A 23266-nucleotide genomic window follows, 5' to 3' on the forward strand; every position below is an offset into this window, starting at 1 on the left:
ATTGCCATTTACTAGTTCATCACCTCGTGGATGCGTTGTACTATTATTTAGCAGCAGCACAACTTTGCTGTTTTGCGGGAGGCCAACACTTTTCAGATGCTCATTCACCACAGGTACAAAGTTTTTATTAAACCACTCGGCAAATATTACTCGAGACATCCACGCACTTGACTGGTGCTTATAAATCACAAGGAGGCACCTAGCTGACTTTAAAGCCCTGGGGTTTTTGCTAATTCCAATCACAAGTAATCGCAATCAGCAAATGTAACATTCTTGCGTCTGTTACAGGAAGTGGGAGAAACGTCTCTGGCTAAGTTGCAAATTTTCCACCACTAATTTACTCATGGGCTCTTAATGGAACAGACTTCTACATCTTATTGTCAGAGTTGCATTCTTCCACAAACAACAGCACCTTTTAATTTTCAGGATGAGAAATTTTTATTTCCCGCTTCCCTTTGAGGAAAGTCCCTTGATAAAATTTTTGTGAGTCAAACTCCTTTGACACAATTCATCTTGTCTTTCAATTGTCTCTTATTAGCATTTATGAACTTTGGAGTACTCTGCGATAGATGGTGGTTTATAGCACTCACATTTTCTGCTCTTTAGCCTCCTGGGTTTAGCACACTTAATAATTAAATACTATACAGTGTCTGTATGATTAGGTGTGAAAACTATACTGTACTACTATGCAACATGCCTCCAATACCTTTAATATCATTCACATTATGTTCTGTTCTCCAATTGGCAGATATTTAGCACCTTTTGAATACTTTACGATTTAGACGGAGTTACATAGTTTTCTTGGCTTGGCGCCTTCTTTGATAATTACTTAGCCAGCGGTGAAAGCAGGCATAATATAATCTCATACTAATTCTCCCTCTACTTTAAGCAAACCTAGTTTTGCATATTATGTTGATAAAACAATATTATTACATAGGCTTTATTTTTATTTTTTATATAAAATTCTTAGATACTGTACTGGAATGAATTAAATTTTCCTCCACAATTATAATACCATTCTTAGTGGATGGGTAAGTCACAAGGTATTTCAAGATTTATGCCCATGAAAACCAGATGCGTATTATAATTCAAATAAAAAGATTGGAAACCTTATTCTTGGTATAAAGGTCCACAATCAACATTTCCCATCTCCACATATATTGTGCGTGTCTGAGTGAAGTTATCTACTGCAGTATGACCATTTTCTCGACCAATTCCACTATGTTTGTAGCCACCAAAAGGAATTTCTGTTGGGTATAAATTGTAAGTGTTGATCCACACAGTTCCAGCTTCAATAGCATTAGCCACTCTATGACCACGGTGGATATCTCTGGGGAACAAAAAAAAAATATCTGTATTACAGAAAAAAATATTGTCAAATATACAATGAAAGCAAACTTTTCATATAATCTTCTGCATGAAGACTAAAAGAGCCAAAGCACAACTCTCACAAGCACAAAAAAGGCCACTACATCGGCTATTTCACATGTCAGGATAAAGATACTACATGTAAATTTTTACAAAAAGAAATTTTGAGTACTATAATTATTTCCCTCAAACTTATGATCCATTCCAATTCACTGGCATTTCTCGTGAATTATCCTGGTCCCGGTAGTACAGTCAGGTTTGTTCTAGACTCTCAATTGAGAATTCCAAGTTTGTGTGCCGGGTGAGACAGAAATGGTCGCACGTGTTTCCTATCACCTAATGCACCTGTCCACCTAGCAATAGATGCCCAGGAGTTAGTCAGCTTGTTTGTGGAGTTGCATCCTGAGAAGGGTCAGTAATTCAACTCGGGGGGGGGGGGATGGGCTGTGTAGACAACAGCACGGCGACAATGGTGAAGTCATGCTTGTTTTCAGATTGGGGAATTCTGCTTGCTAGGTTGGCTTTCAGTAGCAATTTTTAACCAGCTGTTTGTTTTGGGATGCCTACCTTTCTGGCAGATGGCAAACATAGAATGCTTCCAACCACATCGGGTTTCTATAGGCCACTGCTCCTCATGCCTCTCTGAGGGGGCCAGACGAGGCCCCTCTCCTCCCCTCAGAGGAGGGGGGCCTCCTACCCCCAGTGGCTTGTGCTATCCAATAGACTAAAACTCCATTGAATTGACTGATGCCACAGTCTAATACATTCATATCAGCTCGGTAAGCTCCAGGGAGCCTCCAGGTCTCGCTCAGAAAATGGCGTTTCATTATATTCAAAGCTGTTTTTTTTTTTACCCTGTTTCTTTGGTCCTCAATTTCAAGGCTCATATTTCTCAGGGTGTCTACAGTGTCATCAAATCTAGCCAGCCTGGAGTTTACACTCAGGCCATGATGATCACAAGAATGTTGCATTGGCGCAGTCTTCAACATGTTATGAACTGATAATCAGACTTAGGAGTTTTAGGAGGTCTAACAAGATCTTGGCAGCCCAGCCCAGACGGCGAAGAGTAGAAGGAGAAGTGGAAGAGTATGTAAGGCAACCATAATCGAGTTTAGATAGGACGAGATAGGAGTGCAAATGGAGGAGCGTGCGCCTATCCACTCCCCAAGAAGTATGGGACAAAACCTTAAGGAGGTTAAGGGCCTTAGAGCATTCAACTCGGAGGTAAGAGATATGGGCTGACCAAGACAAACGAGTGTCAAAGATTAACCCCAAAAGCTTAGCGGAAGGTTTCCTGGCAAGTGGTCTCTTCTTCAGATTAGTACCTGCCTTTTCTCCTTCTCCCTGGCAAGTCCCATGTTTTCCTGTTTCTTTGTGGTTAGATACCATCAGGGAGCACCCAGAAAACCATCAGTGAATGTAATCAAATGACCTTCTGGTAGAACCCCAGTGGCTCCCTGACTTCCTCCTTCCTTAACAAGTTCATCGGTTCATAGTCCATCAGCTCCAGACTGATCAGCGGGGCCAAGACTCCAGGTTGCCTGGTGGCAACTATCGGTACTAATGGGTTTCAGGTAGTTGGTATAAACCACATATTTTGCTTGAATAGTTTGCAGAGTTGTGGGTGGTGCACCTTTGGACAGCTCAAAAGTACATTTTTTTATGCACCTTTGGAGCTGTCAGTAAAGTTTTGCTGACTTTTTCTGCTTTCCTGGTGAGCATGACAATAATAGTCCCCTGCTCTCTGCACTTCTGTGAATGGGCCAAGTTCTGACTTTGGTTCTTAGTAGGCAAAACATGACTCTTGCAACTGATATGACCTAGTAGTGGAGAGCCATTTCAGCAAATATAGCTTCTGGAAACCACTGGGCTTCTTCCCAGAAAGAAAGCAATTCCTTTCATTTAACACTAGTTTTATAAGGAAATGGTCACCAAACATTTTCATATGAATACTTAGATTTTGTAACCATCATTCTGCTTAGGGCAGCTTTCCTTAGTTGTGGGTTGATTTCTTATCCTCATTTGCTTCCCCACCTCTTTAAGGGGAAAGATTCTGTTAGAAGAAATATACTATTTCCATTTATACCATTTTTTTTTATAGTGTAGGACTTTGTACTGTATTTGTGTATGTTGAATTAGTTTAGTTTCTTCCACTCAAGCCATAATAGATATGTACTCCACTATTCTGTCTACATGTAGCACTATTATTAATCTTGTCATTTCCCTCCATTATAGTGTTGTCATTATTTCATACCTTGTTCCAGGTATACCCAATTTTTCCAGCAAATTATAACCTTTCTCTATTTACAGTATCAAACTCTTTTAAAAATTCAGTCCTATACAGCAAAAATATAAAAAAAAAATCCCAACTTATGAAACTTTTTAAAACTGTCATTACTGTTAGAATTACACTATAAAACTTTATATTATAATATATTCAATGGCTTACTTTGTAAACACTCCTCCTGCTAGGCCAAAGTCCGTGTCATTGGCTCGCTTAACAGCTTCTTCCTCCGAATCAAACTCCAGTACTGATGCAACTGAACCAAATACCTCTTCCTTCACAACCTTTTGTAACAGAAAATGAGACCAAATCACAAGGAAGAATTTAAATATAGTATTAATAAAAAAATTCATATACATGTTCACTGTATAGTACATACCATATTCTGATGTATACACACACACATATGCACCGAGCAATAATATTCAAAACTTGAAAGACTACCTTCATTTGATCTTTACAGTTGACCAACACAGCTGGTGATAGGTACCACCCACCGCGTAGCTTCCCGGGTTGTATCACACGTTCTCCTCCACACAGTACTCTTGCACCCTATAAGACACTTAAAAATGTAAACTTCACTTTCTTGAAGGATTAGGGATTATTCTATTCTAAAAAATATGTATAATGCTATATCTCCTATAAATAAAATATTACTATTTAATAAACTTAATTTAGTCAAATGTAACAAACTTACACTGTAGCAGAAATAACAAAATATACAGCATTGACTAATTAAAAGCCTTTCTAGGCGAGCCCTGATGGCTCAGTGAAGCTGTCTTCCTGAGATGACTCCCAATTACTAGGTCATATCAACTGAAGAGTTCTGTTTGGCATACCAGGAACCAGAGTCAGAACCTAGCCCTCTGCACCCAAAGTGAAAGGAACCACTCCTGGAGGTGGCCAAGCTACATGCCAAGCTAAACCCTGCCCTAATTCTGAAACCCTTGGATGTTTTGGAGTAAGAAACAGGAGGAGAAGAATAGTGGCCAGGTGCACCACACCTGAAGAGGAAGGAAGAGGCAGTGACAGAACTAAAATTGAATTCACCAACAACTCCAATTCCAGCTCCCTAAAAACAAGATGGGGCCAACTTTATTGCATCTAACTGGGTACAAACTAACACTGCTGAAGATGGCAAAACAAACCCATAAAGTGATAGCTGCCTGATAAGCTTTAACTTCATCATGAGGGTTAGAGAGAAGAGCCACATGGGGAAAGCAAACCACCACAGGACTCAGGGTTGTAGATGTCACCGACCCAATAGGCAGCATGGCCGAGGCAGAAAGAAAAGAACAATCATTCCCCCATGGCAAGGATGATGAACAACCCTCAAACTAGCACAAGGTGTTCAGAGAGGAATATCTATAGGCCACACCAGAACCCACAGGTAATTCCTAGGGCCTGAAGGAACAACAAAGCAGGACACCCAGGTACCAGGGATGCTCGCCAGATATAAGTAGGCCAACACAGTCTAGTTAATGCAGCTGTGAGGGGCCAACCCCAGCATGTGTAACCAAGCGTACAAACCACCAGATTGCCCACACCAGCCAAAATGTGCAGTCCAAACAGGGCCTAGACAGAGGGGACAGCAAGATCCCTATGCTCTTTCAGTACAGGGGCAGTACCAGAAAAGGTAACCTTGAGCACATGCAGCTCTTAAGTGCCCAATGAGCCAGGTCTACACAGCACAAATCAGATGAAAAATTCCTGAAGCACAACTAAAACAACGAATAATATCAAGCAAATGGCCCCCACAGGCTAAGTCCAAGGTTGGCCAGCACTTAGCTTAAAAGCAAAGGGACCTGCACAGCTTACCGACAATAGGGAGCTCTACAGTGGACCTCCACACATGTCCACATAAGTATCAGAATTGGTGTAAGGGGATGAAGGGGACCAGGAACTCCAGCTCCCCACCCCCAATCTGGAAGGGGGGTAATGGCAAGTACTAATGATCTCGAATTAGTTTCAAGAAATTTTATTATTTGTTTACATTGTTTGGGGAATTACTTTGACAGTTTCGAGGCTTTGGTCTCTTAAAACCCAGCAGTGGTCTGTATGGTTTGATGACTTTCTGGATGCTTCCTGAATGGGGTAGCAGAGTGTCACCTCTTTGTGAGCGGGAAGGGGTGAGGGGTCGGATCCCTAGTAGGCCAAACAGAACTCCGTGGCTGATGCGATCTAGTAGCTAGTAGCCATCTCAGCAAGATAGCTTCAGGAAGCCACCAGAGCTCACCCAGAAAGGGGCATTTCATAACATCAAAGATGGTTTTTTATATTTTTGCAAGATCAGGAACTGCATTTTAACATTAACAGTAAAAATAAAATATAATTTTATTGTCGTTGTTGTTGTGAACAGAGCATTTGTCGTGGAAATTAGGGCAAGCAATTCAGGGGTTAAATGAAGTAGGAATCAGGGTCATCTCTCTAAAGCCTCCTACACATTAACATTAATACATAGCAGTACTAATTGTGTATTAATCGTGTACTACTATGTATTAGTACATAGCAGTACTAATTCCCAATGCATTGTTAACCTTGCATTGGGCAAGGTTAACAATGCATGATTAAGGTTTGAGGGTCTTAAAGTATATGGAACTTGAAACTGAAAATGAGGGTTTGCCAGGCCGACAACACTAGCATGGCGTTATATTGGAAGGAGTGCAGCGGACACGAAATGGACGTGTCAACTGCTCGGCCCTGTGATTAAGAAAAACAAAGGGAAATAATGTTGCTATTGATATGTACATTTCAAGTTGCTGCAGGCGGGATAAAATCTTGTTTCAGTATGTGTACATCAACCAAGTTATTGGTATTTAACACAAATAATACATTGTGAAATGTAGTGTTTCACTACTAAGTGAAACAAATGCGAAAAACATAAAAGTTGAACATTCGAATCATTTCCTCCATACCAATGTGTTGACACTCACACATGGCATCAATTTTCACAATGACCCACAATATGGACTCCTCCTACAGCTCATAAAACCATAATAAATGGTTTTTTTTTTTCCTTACACATTTTGCATGCAAATGTATCATTGTAAAAGAATACATTATATTTTTATTTTTGATGTGTGGGCAAGGTGACAATTTTGATTAAGAGTCTAATTGCAGGGGTTAAATATGCAGCCCACAAAGGGCCTAACTAAACATTACTTATCCAAACTTCATGCATACCTTCAAGACTACGAACAAATTCTCTCTCTTGAATGTCTTTTCCCATAAACAGTTTTTCTAATTTCCAACTTAGAGGAAAATATATACATCTACACTCACTTCTTCCTTGGCAGATGCAATAAAATCAAGAACCTTTTTGGCATGCTCTTCATGAATAGTTGCTCCTACAGTAGTATCTTCACCAAATGGATCTCCAAGCTTGAGTCTTTTAGTTGCATCCACCAATTTCTTGATAAACTCACTGGCAATACTGCTCTGAACAAACACCCTAGTTCCATTAGAACACACCTGAAATGCAGACAGTAAGTCACAATAATGTGGCTCATAATTAGACATCCAACCCACAGAGTTGAAAATGTGTGATAATGATCCAGGATGGACTAAATGTTGCAACTTTCTTTCCTTTCAGATGTGAGAGTTGGATGTCACATGAAATATTTAAAATAGTGCAAAGACAGGATGAATACAAACTTGATAATCAGTGTTGATTTTTTTTTGTTATGGAAACTGTGACTCATACGTCTGGCTGCGAGCAGCCGCATCCAACAGCCTGGTTGATCAGTCCAGCAACCAGGAGGCCTGGTCGACGACCGGGCCGCGGGGACGCTAAGCCCCGGAAGCACCTCAAGGTAACCTCAAGGTAAGGAAATACCCTCAGAAATAATCAAACATTTAACACTTTCGCGCACCCGACATGCGCGCCCCAACCCACCCCAAGGTGGGCCTGGCATTTCCTGGGAGAGTGCCCCCACACTAACATATATACTCTTTCTAGTGTTCTGACCTCAATTTTCAAGCTACGTCATTCATTATGGTATCAAATTGATCACAATCTAAAAGCACGAATTATAAAACTAGTACTGTACTGTACCTTAATAATCGAACAGTAAATGTAATTTTAACATATTTTAATTTTAGATGCTCATCACCACAAGTATTTATAATCTTTCCAGTGTTCTGACCTTAACTGTCATGCTACGTCGTTCATTATGGTATCAAATTGTTCGCAATCTAAAGGCGCATTTTAAAACTAGTCCCATAATAATCAAACAATACAGTAAATGGAATTTTAACAAATATTTTTAATTTTAGCAAACTTTGAGTACCAAGTCAAATTTTTTGAAGTGAGCGAGATCGAGACCCGAAAAATAAAAAAAAGGGCATTCGAAAACCGAGGTTCCCCTGTATTATGTACCGGTAGTTACTCACCTGACCCTGAGAGAGAAAGTTTGCCATCAATGTGGCTTTGACAGCATTCTTCATGTCAGCATCCTCAAATATTATGAGTGGAGATTTGCCCCCAAGCTCCAGTGTCACTGACTTTACACCTTTAGAACCAGCTGCCATCACCTGGAAAGACACACATGTCACATATTGATTGGTCAACAACTGTGGTAACCCCCCACCCCCAGACCACTCTGTAGTGTATCTGCCTCACATCTACAATAAAAGGGGTTGGGGATTGGGCTGGGAACCGACGCAACTACTTCAGGTTTAGCCACTGAAGGAGGATTCATTCATTCATTCTGAATATTCTACCTCAGGTGCCTAGTGAAGTGCCAAGTGAAATACCTATTACCAAGTGAACCTAGTACTTTAGCAGTTTACCAGTAACACTGCTGCCTTTACCAGCATATTTCTCAGAGGTCTTTGTTTATTTGTTCCAAGTTAATCCTTTTATTAAAATTGAATTTGCTGAATTCTCCTTCTCTTGGATTTGGTTTCATAATGCGCAGTGCAGGGGTTAAATGTAAATGTCAACAAAAAAATAAAGCAGTGACAGTGGAGAGAAATCAGTGTGAATGAATTATTTCTGTAACTAATTGAGCAAGTTGAAATTCTTTGGCTGTGTATTGTAAATGACTAAAGATAAATTGTTATTTGTTACAAGCAAAGCTGGGAAAAATAGACTCGAAGTGGCTGGCTTAATGGAAATCCTGGTGAAAAAGAACAAGGTATGAAAAGATGTAGTCAGAGAGCTGCAGGAAAAATTGGCAGTGCTGGTGTAGCACATACAGTACTGTATATGAAAATAAAGAATTACGGCAGTAGAAAGTGACAACATGAGAAGTATGTCTGGTGTCAGGAGAATAGATTTAAAAATATAATGTTATGGAATAATGCAGAATGCAAAAACTGGCAATTCCCAAAACTGAGTAGTGGTAACCAAGATGGTCAGTTACCGTCTGAGATTCATGATAAATGAGAGACTAGAAATGAGTGTATCCATGTGAATTTAAGGATAGGGGGAAGGAGAAGTAATGTAGGTCATGATGATGAACTGTCATGATGAGTGAATGCATGATGAAGCAGGGTTTAAGCATAAATAGTGCATAATAAGTGGTACTGAACAGGACTAGGTGACAATAGCTTGTGAAGTGCTTTATTTGTATATGACAACTCATGACGAGCACTGATGAAGCCATGGGTTCCGCCGTGGATAATCTGCTGAAGTGCAGTCATGCTTGTTGGCTGTGGAAGCTCTATAGTGTGTATGCTACAGTGAACAGACGAGTCATTTTGTATTATTTTTAACCATTTCATTCACTGCTTCCTTCTTTTCTCCAGAATGCTGCCTCCCCAATCTAATTAAAGTGGGAAATGAAGTAATGATGATGATAAATGTAAACATATTACAGTATACTGTATACTTATTACGTAAAATAGAAGTTTTCCAAAGTTGAATATTTACAGTCAAATTGGTTTTCTATTTGTTGCTAAAACATAATTCTGGCCCATGGACTTAATCAAGAATTGTATTACAGATCAATTATAACTATAAAGAAACAACTCTTATATGCAGTATAAATTTGTAGTTTACCTTAGTGCCAGTGGAGATGGATCCAGTGAAAGAGAGCTTTGCCACATCTGGATGATCACACAACTTGGCTCCACTCTCTCCATCTCCCTGCAACATCTCAGTCTTAAGTAAAAACATAACAATTTAAGAAATATAATGACTTAAAAACATTATATATCAGTATTGTTCTCTTTTGACCAGTTATGAGTTTTTTACTGTATTTAATTGCCATATTCCTCTTACATTTGGTCCATGTATTCTACTGTAGCTTGTAACAGGAGTCTGATATTAGCAACTAAAGAATAAGTCTGCATATCACACAGAAATCACAACAGCGTGATGCATCAAATGAACAAATCCACAAGGGCCGTGGCGAACCCTAAGTTCAAACCCTTGTCACGGCCCTTGTGGATTTGTTCAAGTCTGCAGATATTTAAGAGAAGAGTTAACTAAATCTATTTACAAAAGATTTACTCACTTGTATAACATTGAAGACACCATCTGGCACTCCAGCCTCGGTGAGAATTTCCGCCAGCGTGACAGCTGTGACTGGTGTGAACTGTGAGGGCTTGTACACAAATGTGTTGCCACAAGCCAGTGCTGGTGCCACCTAAGAGTCATACAATTCCATTGTTCGCCTTCAACATTTCTTAATTTTATATTAGTACTGTATACATAACAGACAAAATTTACTGCCAAACAATGACTATCCTATTAATGACTTTTGCTTGTTAGGTGCAAAATTAGGAAAAATTAAGTGAATAAGTAATTTTTGGCAATATTGCTCAAGTACTGTACTGTAGTCTTTTAGTATGTAAAATATAGAATGAAAATTAAAAAATGCAAAACAAGATGATTGTAAAATTATTACAATTATGAAATTGTAGACATTTTAGAAAAACATTTATTATCTGTCAATGATTTTGAAAGCTTTTCTGCTGTAGTTTTTTTTACTGATGACCCGAGAAATATTAACAAATTGTAAAGATAATGGATCTTGTAAATCTGTATCCACTCCATGTTGGACTATTCACAGTAACTATCAAATCAAAAGAGTGCTGCCAGAGCAAATGCCACAATCATGGACATGCAGCCTTACATCTGTGTGTGCTCATTTCAACCCACTGAGTATCGAACACCAGGAATAATGAGCAATATCTTCAATTTTTTTTATTTTTAGGTCTGCAACAAGAAATCAACCTAGAGAATGGATTCTGTTGGCTATTTTTGTATTCTGTATTTTGGCCTTTTAGTGAACCTGTGTGTCATACATACCCATTCTTTAGTGAGGGGGTTAGAGACCTATAACATCTCTCTTTTGCACCCAGTGGTAATAAGGCAAACTATTGTTGCCACAGGGTAAACACCCTAACTGTGATGCATCTAAATGAAACCCAGTGGCAGCTCAGATCTCCCAGCACCAGGGCAGGGATGAGTAGCTAATGCACATTTCAGAAAATAGCATTTCATTTCATTCTATGCTTAATTTCTGGGTAAGCCTCTTTAGTGCCTCCCTCAGCATAGGAGAAGATGGCACGAGATGAGATGGTGCAGAGGGCAGAAGTCAAATACCCGAGAGCTTGAGATTCTGGTCTTGGCTCCCAGTATGCAAGGGTGGGTTTCAAATGCCTGGTGCATCTTCCTAAGGTATGACAGTTCTTAGCTTAGGAAGCTACCAACCAGGGCCTTCTTAAAAATATTAATCAGAATACCCCACAGTAGCTTCCCTAGCCATTAGGTTTTGATGCTATAGGCACCTTTATGTTATCAGGCCTCTGGACCTATGCAGGTTTACCAAACAATAAAAATTTGAGTGTGATAATGGCAAGAGCATTATTTGGCTCAGATTTCCAAATATTGCTTGTTTTTGTTCTGAATAAGCTGTACAGTATTTGGATGTCTGCTTATTCTGCATCCAAGGAAAGGATGCAGAATAAGCAGCCTGGAACAGCCAGACAACCCACAAGTGTGCCAACCACTAAATGCCCCAACCCTAGAGGTCAGAACACTACAGCCAAAAACTTCAGAAAAGTAAACCCGGTACTGTATTACACCCATACTCCCCAAAGTTTCTTAACTGCTTGCTTGACCAGGGCAGCTACAAGCACCTCATTTCTTTAAAGCTAACTTTTACCACCACCTCTGTATTTTAATTCCTGCCCACAGAGGAACCTACACCACAGTGGAGATAATGGTGTTATTAACTATCCACTGTGCTGACTGGCATCCAAACCTTGATGTTAGTTGACACACGTTTGGTCCTTTACTTACCAAAATCATCAGTAATTTCAAGTCATATACAAAGATTACTAGGAAGACAGGACACCACGAACATAGCTCTCATCTTGTAACCACACTTAAGTAATTACCTAGAGACCACTTTCTCATGTTATTCATTGGATGCATTGAAGCAGGAGACAGTTTTAGTTAATCTGATTTCAATAGTATAAGACTGGGGAGGGGTAGCTGAAAATTCAATTAAGGAAAGAATATTTAAATAAACTAAATAATGATGAAGGGAAATAATAATCATAACAGTACGAGGAAATAAGGTTAATTAAGTAATATTAATGCTCGGAGTAATTGTAGTTCATGACTTTATTAACCAAAGTTTTAACCCAATTACCTAATTATTTATATCCCTACCTCAAAGGCAATGATTAAAATGTGCATCTGAATCTGAACCACAAATTGAGTACAGTACTTACAATTTTAGTTAATTAATCCACAAGATTAGGGCAGGACCACCCCCTTACACCCTCCTTCCAACTTCACTCTCAAAACTCTTTTAAGACACCATTCCCTCTTCTACCCTTCCACTCTCTTCTTCCTTCCGTTATCTCTATAGTTAGCAATATTAAAGTGGATGGCGTTTCCAAGATATGCTATCTGAACTATGGCCTGCCATAGCCCAAAGGTTCACCAGTCCTCTTTCCCCACTTCCTCTGCCTTCTATTACTCCTCTTTCTCTCCCCCCCCTCCTCCTCCTCCTCTTCACCCTCCTCCTCCTCTTTTCCTCCCTCCCCCTTCCTCTTCCACCTCTTCCTCTTCTTTGTCTTAAACTAACTAGAAATTTCTGAATTAATTTTGCCTTGCCACTAATGTAGGTGGTCACTGCTTCTCTAACAAGTTAGCAAAATTTAATATGACCCAGGATACATATCTGAAAAAGTGACTTGTGATCAAAACACCATTACTAGCGGAGTTCTCATGATTTCAATTAAGAAATTATCCCAATTAAGTACAGACAACAATGGGTTCATTCTGTGATCTTTGAACCCTCCTTTGTAACTAAAATGTCCCATGCCCCCCCACACAGGTCTTTGGAGAACATATTGAACCCAGTGAACTACACTGAACTGTTACACAAGGGCACACCTCAGAGCCCTGGCTGACAGAAGGAAGCTGGTAACCTGAGAACTGGTCCACTCTGGAAACCAAACAAATCCTGATGTCATACCAAATACCAAAATTGATCAGGACATGGTTAAAAATGGCTAGACATACCCCAAAATCCCACAATAGAGGGAATATTAAGGACTCCACATGGAGTCCTTAATATTCAGTCCTTAATATCCTTTCCCCAGTAGGAAAAGAACACATCCCCTCAGAAAGAATACAACTGGCCCTAGGACTGGAGCCTATTCACCATGTAGTAACAGATGAACGCAGTTGCAAAAAACAGAGGTTAGCATGGTACAGTATAAATATATGGCCACATCTGTGGTAGAAAGAGAAAACAACTGTCACCCTGACTGGGCAGTACCCATAGGGAAGGGGTGGGTAATTTTTCTCCAATTTATATTAAATTAAATAAATCATGAAATTTAAAACCATCATAAGAATTTGTGTGTTGGGTATGATTCCTCATACCTATATGTTGGGTATGTTTAATTCTGATAACATAGTCACCATAAATAAATGCCTACCTTCCATACACATGTCTGCATGGGAAAGTTCCAGGCCCCAATGCCTCCAATTACTCCTAGTGGCTGCCTCTGCACCATAGCAAATGAACCTCCATGCAGTGGAACATGCTGCCCTACAATATGAAAAGAAGCAGAGATCTAGAATCATACCATTTTGCATGCTTCATACTTAAAAATTGGTAATACTGTAGTTTAAAGTTACTGTTATCTTTCCAGAATACCATTAAGGAAGCCAAGGATAGAATGAAAAGAAAAAACCAAGAAATCGAACAAGTTACATCCTTAGACATAACCTGTATCTGTGCATGTAGGGCAGTATTTTAGCTGCAGGGAAAAGTCTTGAACTGCAACAAATTAACTGCTTGTGAAGTATTACTGTATATAAAACTAAAAAAAACATTAACAAGGAAAAAAATCAATGTGAAAGCGAATATACATGAGCGATACAAAATCATTTACAAATATGGTAGACGTGATCATCTTACCAATGATCGCAGGGGCCAAGCCACCATAATACTCAAGAGCCTCGGCACAAGATGCAATGTCTACACGAGCTTCCCATATGGGCTTACCAGTGTCACGTACCTGAAACAAAAAGTGCTAACTTACTTTAACATAAGAAAAATTATGAAAATTCATCCAAAATAGTTTTTTTATATAACATCCAAACAGAAGAATTGCATATAACACCTACAGTTGTCAATAATAAAATGTAAAATACCAAACTTGCCTCTAGTTTAGAAATATCTTCTAAATTTTCTCTGATGATGTGACCGGCTTTAATCAGCTTCTGGCCACGGTCTCGACCAGACAACTGAAAAAATATTGTACAATGGTATTAAACAACATTTTCATTAATGGTTAACTCAGTTGCTCCCTTGAGTCATGGTTATGATTCTACCCAGTTCATTACTAGTGCACTAGGCCCTGCCTGAACAGCTTTGAGCCCATCGAGACAAGTAACTTTTGAGTAGTCTTTTTCTATAGTCTAGGTTTGAGTAGTCTTATACAAGATACAATGTCTTGAATAATGTTATACAATAGTTTTATACAATGTTTTACAAGACTACTTTAAGTAGTCTTATTCCAGGTTTGTATCCTGGCCGGGGAGGATTGACCAGGTACCAATCCTTAACTATAGCATCTGTTCACCCAGCAATGAATGGGTACCTGGTTGTTAAACAATTTAGTTGATCATATTCTGGGGAAAATAGGATTAAGGACCTGCCCGAAATGCTATGCATGCTAGTGGCTTTACAAGAATGTAAGAACTCTTGTATATACAGTGACGCCTCGATTAACGAATTTAATCCGTTCCAGCACTGAGCTCGTTATGTGAAACACTCGTTTTGCGAAACAACAACAACACTGTCATTGGAGACGTCCGAGAAGCAGCAGAAATGCTAGGAAGCACCATATACAGGTAATTTGCTCGTTAATCAAGACAAATTTTCTGTAAGTGGCTCGCTCGTTACTCGAAATGCTTGTAACTGGAGTCGCTCGTCACTCAAGGTTCCACTGTATAGGAAAAAAATAGTCCAATAGCCTGCTGTTTGGAGTGGCCTGCAGTCCCACATATTACAGCCCAGTCGGTCTGGCACTTCTTTCAAATTACTTACTTACATGATGTTCACAATGATAAACATGAAGCTGGCTCAACTGGGCCAACCAGTCAAACATTTAGGAAAGTGAGTCTTAGAAGAAGGTAAGAATATGTACATGAGTTAACAAAGAGCATGTGTGTAACAGGCCTGAGAGACCAGAAGATACTAATGTACAGCAAGAGGAAACAAAGTACAGTGGAATGACAGACAAACCAGACCACAGTGAGAATGAGACAATGAACAAAGGCATGGGACTCATTCTTAGCTAAGGAAGAGACTCCAACAGCACAAAATTTGTGCCAAAGACAAAAACGAGAGATCCCGACTACCACCACCACCACCACCACGTGAAGCTTGCCAGCCTTATTGCCAGGAAACCAGAATCAGAATGACTGCAACCTTTAATATAAGGTCCTCATGAGAGACGAAGAGAAGGTACTGCTGAGAAGTCCAAAAAGTCAAGGGCTAAATCAAGTAACCAGGCAGGTTGCTTGGTTGCTTGTTTTTTTCTTTCTTTCTCCTCTTATTCTTATACCCATCCTATCCATACCTCTTTTTTTCTTCTTGTTCTTACCTTTCACCTCCTCTTACCTGCTCCTCACCTCACTCCTGCCCTACTTATGCCTGTGCCTCCCTCGCTCCCATCACAATCGACTTGATAAGGGTCCAGGACGGAATGAAACGTCGTCGTCTCTTCATCTTCTAGTGTGTGGTTTGGTCACCAAACAAGCCGGCTCCAATGGAACATGAGCAGAGCAGAGATGAATAAAACATGGCTGAACTGGGAGAACAGGAGTAGATAAAACATCCAAGACAAACCCTCACAAAACGAGTCTCTGACAGCGATGACAAATATGAAGAAATTGTATTTGACAACAGCCAATACCTAGCAAAAAGTCAGGACAGGAGGATGCCTGGCATACAGACTGGAAGCACTGAAAAATAAAACAAATCCACCTCATGCTGGTGATGAGAAGACTCACAAATGAGCCACCAATAGATCCAACACCTGCTTCACGTGAATACAGAGACAAGGCAGCCCTAAAATCTTCAGATATGCAGATCGGTGGAGAGATGTGAATTCTGGGTAAAGAGAACATCTTCAGACTCTGAATGAGGGGCTGGATCAGCCACATAGGTGCAAAAAGAATGACATGGCCCACAAAACTCAACAGCTTAAACAGCAAAGGAAACAGCATCTAAACCGTCAAAAAAATGTCCAAAATACATTGGGCAAAATCACCATGAAGAATGAATGTGACACTATTCATAAGCCACTGTATTGTTATTCCCACTAAGTGCAGGGTGAACAGATAAATACTGTCAAGGATATATTTACAAGTACAGCACTACACAAGATCTGGTCATACTAACTAATATGTTTTATATTACACAACAGATTTAACAAATATCTGAATGCTTTACTTTACTCCATGTAGAAAACACTTCCTTGGCACTAGAAACTGCACGGTCCACCTCCAATGGTCCTGAGCGCAGCACCTCGCACAAAACTTGACCAGTTGCTGGCTCAGTTACCTAGAAAAATACAAACACTGAAAATATTCATAAATTGAAACAATATATATCTACAAAAAACAAGTGATAAATGTAAAAAAAACACCAATTTCTTGGTGAGCCCCGGTGACTCCCTGAAGCTAGGTGATGAGATGGGTTACCATCTACTGGCTCACACCAGCTGTAGATTTCTAGAGGACTACCAGGGACAGAAGTCCCTGGTAGTCCTCTAGAACTAAAACTAAAGTCCTCTAGTCCTCTAAAGGTAGTCCTTAAAGTCTCCCCAGAGGCTGGGGGTTCTTTTCCCTCCAGAAAATAAATAATTACCTATTCAATGTTGTGGACACCCTGTATAAATAAAAATATTATACAAACAGCCAAGATATACTGTACTTTTGTAAATTAAATGTTTATAAACCAAAAATTTTATTTTGTACTGTATTTATGGTATATAAAAGCTCAGCTGTCACCCTTGTTTCACAATGTAAATTCACCTTTATAGAGCCAAGTGACTCACTGGGGTCACACCGCTTGCCAGTCACATAGTTCCAAGGACCCGTCACAGATCGTGTAAAAGTACGACTAATAGTTCGACTACTGAAATATGACATCATCTGAAAAATACAAACATGCTCCATAAGTAGAGTGAATGGGTATAAAGAAGATAATTAATACTGTGGGCCACAACTTACAAACACCAAAACCACCAAAACACAGCATAATTAACTAAAGCACAAAACACTACTACAACTGCAATAACAACAACAACAACAGCAACTAGACCAATAAATAATAATGCACAAATAAATCATTGTATCATGATGTATCTGAGAAAATCAGGAGCCATGAGGAGGATTTGAACCTATGTTCTACTCTAAGGTGTTTGCTTAGGAGTACCCAGAGCATAGGTTCAATTCCTCCTTATGGCACCTACTGATTTTCTCGTCGATGCATCACGTTAATGTGATTTCTTTGTGCATTTGAAGAGAAACGTTGGAGGTGAACTCCTAGACCACACCCAGAGTACAAGGAGGCAATGCATGAAAACCTTGACTATCAAGGGGCTTCAGTTGAAGCCTCGAGACCTTTAGAGGATTCAGTTGAATCCCGGGTTGCATTGCTTTTGACCATGTCGTGGTGGAGTGGTCTAAGGCATGTGCTTGGGAGCATCCAGAGCAGAGGTTCAAGTCCTCCTCATGGCACCTAGTGATTTTCTCATTGACACATCACGTTAATGTGATTTTTTATGCAATAATAATACTATTTTCTTCATATAACTGACAATACACTGGACAAGTTAAACTGGTTGCCGAGAGCATACCTGGAACATAGCTGGAGAAGATTTCGGGAGTTCTTCTACTCCCGGGACAGGCCTGGGGCCACTTTCGACAGGTTAAAGAAATTATTATATAAAGCCATTAGTTATACTCAACATTTCCTGCATAACCTAAAACTATTTAAAAGTTACTTTAATATTAGATTTATTAGGATAATGCCTAATACCATAGAAGAGGTACGGTAAGCTAACATTTAGGAATTGTTTAAGAAATTAAGTAAATGATATAAACAATTCTGAAGGCATCTTGAGGTTATCTTGAGCTATATACCTATCTTGAGCATAGTCTACAGTAGTGTAATATACAGCCTGTAGTTTTAAGGACTGAATATGTATAGTACTTAATACATACATGCAATAACAAAATGACATTTCTGTTTTGGTTGAGTTGCACTCTTGCAATATCAAATAGATATTTGTTCCTGTTCTGTTTCAACCTTCTAGGAAGGTTTTAAAGTTAGGATAAGTATTTCACATCTGAGTTTTATAGATACAGTATCACAGTAGTGACCTAATCTTTAGCACATTCAAAGATCTGAGTAAGAGAACAGAATGCTGTCTGGGACTGTAGTGTGTTATTGTTCAAATTGCTGATTTGTGTTCAATAATTATGTAATTGGTAATTATGAGTTGTGGATTGTGCGAGTAACAAGATTTGTCCACATCAGCTCTGGATGTCCTTTTGCTCTAGACTAATATTCTCATTTGCCCTTCTGAGGATATATAGTTCACTACTACAAATATCCATAAATAAAAATAAACTACAAACTAAAAGAGGAGAATTGTCAGAGGAGTGATTCATCCCAATATTTTTGTAATACTGTATCTCAATACAGTACAATACAGTACTATTCAAATCCCTTAATATGTTAGACATTAAGTCACTGCACATTCTCTCATGTGTACTATACATATACAAAACGCTAAATTGTAATGCCAATCCTGATCTCAAAAGCTTCATAGAAGGTTGTAACAGAACCCATGAGCACCACACCAGAAATAAATACAGTTTTGATATTCCTAGAGTACGACTTAATCAAACCAGAAATGCTCTACAAATCAAGGGGCCCAGGATGTGGAATGACCTTCCCAACCATGTTAAAGACAGTACCTCTCTCAACCAGTTTAAGTTAAAAACGAAGCTATACCTAATAAATTCCCTGTAACCTACCTTACCTCTCTATTGTCAACCCATGTATGTTTTTTGTTTTTTTTTTTGTTTTGTTTTACAATTCAACGCTGTTTTAATGTAATTTTCTGTAATAATTTGTAATTGTATTTGTGCTGTTTTTTCAACAATGTTCCCCCCTCTTTTACTTCTATTTTTATTTGTACTCAACGCATTTTTTTCTTTTTACCCATTAGTTTTAAGCTTTAGTCAGTAGTGTTTTTTCCTGCCCGAAACGCTTTGCGTAATAGTGGCTTTAGGCATTGTATGTACTAGCTCTTATCTATAAAGCCAACAAACTTTGTAAAATCTCTTTATGTATGTACCTTTGCCTAAATAAAAATTATTATTATTATTATTATTACTGTAATTCAGTGCCTCATGGGCTTGTATCCAAATAACACATTGCCTTAAATGTCTATAATATCAAACAGATACAGAAATAATGGATAATAATTATTAATTATTATTATTATATCAAAACCACACAGAAATGATAAGTTTGTAACCAAAATACAAAGCATAGAATGGACATATATAAAAGCACCCAAAAAATAAGAGTACTGTATTAATATTAGGCAGTCTCCGTGGTGTAGTGGTAAGACACTCGCCTGGCGTTCCGCGAGCGCTATGTCATGGGTTCTTATCCTGGCCGGGGAGGATTTACTGGGCGCAATTCCTAAACTGTAGCCTCTGTTTAACGCAACAGTAAAATGTGTACTTGGATGAAAAAACGATTCTTCGCGGCAGGGGATCGTATTCCAGGGACCTGCCCGAAACGCTACGCGTACTAGTGGCTGTACAAGAATGTAACAACTCTTGTATATATCTCAAAAAAAAAAAAAAAAAAAAAATAAGGATCCAGTGTGGTACACAATCTTTAAAGTTAGATATAAAAGAGACCCGGTAGAAGACTCAGGTTTGTTCTCGACTAAGAATCTAGAATTCCGGGGTTGAATCTTGGGCGGGACAGAAAAATTGTTTGGTGCATTTCCTATCACCTAATGCACCTGTTCACCTAACAGTAAATAGGTAACCAGAACAAGTTAGTCAGCTTGTTGTGAGGTTGCATCCTGGTTGAGTTAGTAATTCGACCTTGGGGGGGGGGGGGGGGGAACCTCAATATAAGCCTAACATCTATACAGTATATACACTGGCTGCCTGTCCCCCCTGACACACTGGATTATATCCTAGCCTTGAGATTAATTGTTTAAATGAATTCTCGCATTAGCCTACCCCAATATATATGCCTGCAATATGAAGGTTTTTCATTTATTTATTTATTTATTTATTCATTTATATACAAGAAGATACATTGGGGGTTAAGAGAGAACATAGAAATGAGGTTGATTTTACATTCTTGTAAAGCCTTGTATGCCTTCATATTGCCAGCATTCTATGGCATATTCCACTTCCCAGAGGTGAGTATAAACAACTGAAGTACTGATTGATGATTGATTGATAAAGATTAAGCTACCCAAAAGGTGGCACGGGCACGAATAGCCCGTAAGGAATGGCCCTTTTGAGCCATTACCAGTATTAAGAGCTGATACTGGAGATCTATGGAGGTGCGACTCTGCACCCTGCGTGACGGGAAATGTCTCCCGTGGAGTACTGATTGATAAAGATTAAGCCACCCAAGAAGTGGCACGAGCATGAATAGCCCGTAACTTGGAGTACTGAAATAAATGTGTCTTTATACACACAATGCCGAAGCTCACTATACCTTACGTTAAGTGTGGCGCCTCGGACTACACTCCACTCTCACTTGTCATGGCTTATCTCGCCTTTGTACGCGACTCACAAGTATTATATAATTCATAAATGTTGGCGTATAAGATACGAGACTCTTGAACAATGATTATTAATCATAGGATCGAGTGTTGTCAATTTAGAGGCTAGTATCAAGTTGTTGTTGTTGGTAGAGAAGCGACGATGATCCAGGGATCGGATCATCGGATGCGCCTCGGCTACCCGGCACCGGGAAATGGCAAAAAAGGATGAATAACAAAATATTCAGACTAACAGACCTTGTCACAGATCGAATAAGACTTGGCTACAAGTATCTCTGGCAGTTCGGCTTGTATAGGGCTCTAGATGAAGTAAAGTGTAAAGTGTGTGTGTGGACAAAGACAGGGATACACACTCGAACACTATATATCTTGGATTGTAGCAAAATTGAGCCATTTACAGATAAATCTAAACTCACGTTGTATGATATGGCAACCTATCTTATTACTAAGGATAAAATACTTGAAATCCTTGCACCGTATCCATATTTCGCTCCTTAAGTGGTCTTAACGACATATGAGATTAAGACTAATAATAAACAGCAGCTCCCCTATGACTCGGTAATATCTCCATTGTTCAAACAATTATGTATTAGCGATAAGACCTACCATGTATGTATAATGACTTGCTATATTTATATAGCTCTTAAAATAGAACATTCTCTAACTAGTTGACATTGTAATTATAAGGTGTGAAGGATAGATGAAATTCTTAATTTAATAATCTCGGTTAGATTAATTGCTGCTGCGTCGGCCACGTCATTGCCATTAATACGAAATTTGACGGAATGGTGGAAGAGATCGACCAACCCGGAGCACGACAGCAGTTCCCTACGGATCTGTGACACAGTATGAAGATGGACTCCCGGACGCCAAGATAGTATCAGATGCAGGGCTGTACCAGAGTCCACGTAGAAACCTACTGCCGAGGGCCCTGAAACTTGTCGGAGTCGTCAAGTTGTCTACCCTGTCGTAGCTCAGTCGATTAAGGTAGTGTCTGGGATGCTCCCGGACGCAGGTTCGAATCCTCGTCACGGCCCTTGTGGATTTGTTCATTTGACGAAGGAGTCGTAAGATTGCAAACTTCTTCTTCTTGATAGTAGGTGCAGTTTGCATGAAGGGTTTGTCTTCCAGATGACTGCACCAGTACACATGTTGGGAGAGGCGTTTATGTTGAGGATGATAAGAGTCTCAAAAGTGCTTGTTGTGTTGTACTGTAGACAGAGGAGCGGCGACTAAAACAGAGGTGTATGTTAGAAGATTGCAAACAGTTCCCCCGCCAGGCACAAGTGGTCTTGTGGTGGTTGTTGATGTTGCAGGATCAGGGGCAGCGACACCACAGGGCCCGGAGCCAATACATGAATTTACCCGAATTTTACCAGTTGAATATACGCTGCCAGTAGGCTGGGGAAAAAAACATACTGCGCTTTACGACAGACTAATTAATGCACTGCACGGCAGGTGGTCAGTGACGCGCTGAAGTTCCCTGCAGAGCCAGTACCCACACACGAACAATGCGTGACGAGTCCTGCGGAAAGCCGAATAAATATAAGATATTACCTTATCTGTAAGAGTAAAGACCTGCCCGAAACACTATGCGTGTTAGTGGCTCTACACACAATATAAGAACAATGTTATACTCTCACAAACCCAATGTACCTTCTTGCACTTCAAATACAAATAATCGCCAACAGAACACCTAACCTAACCTAACCTAACCTTGCCCGAAACGCTCTGCGTACTAGTGGCTTTAGGTATTGTATGTACTACCTCTATCTTTAAATCAAACAGAATGTTTGTACTGTAACTCTGCAATTATGTATGTACTTTTCCTAAATAAATTATTATTATTATTATTATATATGCGCAATATGCTAATATATTATAATATTTATTTAGATTCGAGAAAATTACCTTTTTGAATGAACAGCATGTAAAAATTTATGAGTGTGTCTGTATTCACCTAGTTGTGCTTGCGGGGGTTGAGGTCTGCTCTTTCGGCGTGCCTCTCAACTGTCAATTAACTTTCTACTACTACTACTATTTTTTTCCACGCCACACACACACCCTAGGAAGCAGCCCGTGACAGCTGACTAACTCCCAGGTACCTATTTACTGCTAGATAACAGGGGCATAGAGTGAAAAAACTCTGCCCATCGTTTCTCGCTGGCTCCCGGGATCGAACCCGAGACCACAGGATCACGTGTGCAGCGTGCTGTCCGGTCGGCCACCGGCTCCCCATCGGTCAAACGCTGGATGGAATGGACTTGAGTTGAGGACAGGTTGAAT

The 23266-nt window shown here is 39.6% G+C and overlaps 1 protein-coding gene across 2 annotated transcripts; it reads right to left on the bottom strand.

Annotated features, from left to right (window-relative positions):
* Nucleotides 1-926: 926 nt before the first annotated feature.
* LOC123767126 (4-trimethylaminobutyraldehyde dehydrogenase) lies at nucleotides 927-21124 on the bottom strand. Of its 2 annotated transcripts, XM_045756643.2 has the most exons (14): nucleotides 20914-20960; nucleotides 18005-18076; nucleotides 17178-17297; nucleotides 16594-16704; nucleotides 14295-14378; nucleotides 14050-14149; nucleotides 13565-13677; nucleotides 10114-10245; nucleotides 9657-9743; nucleotides 8045-8185; nucleotides 6935-7123; nucleotides 4097-4204; nucleotides 3818-3936; nucleotides 927-1330 (listed from the first exon to the last, which is right to left on the bottom strand). In XM_045756643.2, exons 2-14 carry the CDS (start codon nucleotides 18011-18013, stop codon nucleotides 1111-1113), a joined length of 1533 nt encoding a protein of 510 aa, XP_045612599.2. In that variant the 5' UTR covers nucleotides 18014-18076; nucleotides 20914-20960; the 3' UTR covers nucleotides 927-1110. The 2 variants fall into 2 exon arrangements, with proteins under 2 accessions (XP_045612599.2, XP_045612600.2); XM_045756644.2 differs by lacking the exon at nucleotides 18005-18076 and having other exon boundaries at nucleotides 20914-21124.
* Between the last annotated feature and the right edge of the window lie 2142 nt (nucleotides 21125-23266).

Source organism: Procambarus clarkii, chromosome 53, assembly GCF_040958095.1.
Source record: "Procambarus clarkii isolate CNS0578487 chromosome 53, FALCON_Pclarkii_2.0, whole genome shotgun sequence".
In the NCBI taxonomy this organism is placed as follows: Eukaryota; Metazoa; Arthropoda; class Malacostraca; order Decapoda; family Cambaridae; genus Procambarus; species Procambarus clarkii.

Bases quoted from the DNA above. Each gene is read 5' to 3' on its own strand.
- LOC123767126 (XM_045756643.2), bottom strand. The intron at 9,744-10,113 runs GTGAGTAAATCT...GAGATGTTGCAG, and splicing joins GTGTCTTCAATGTTATACAA to GGAGATGGAGAGAGTGGAGC. The intron at 1,331-3,817 runs GTAAGCCATTGA...TTTGTTCCCCAG, and splicing joins GCAGGAGGAGTGTTTACAAA to AGATATCCACCGTGGTCATA.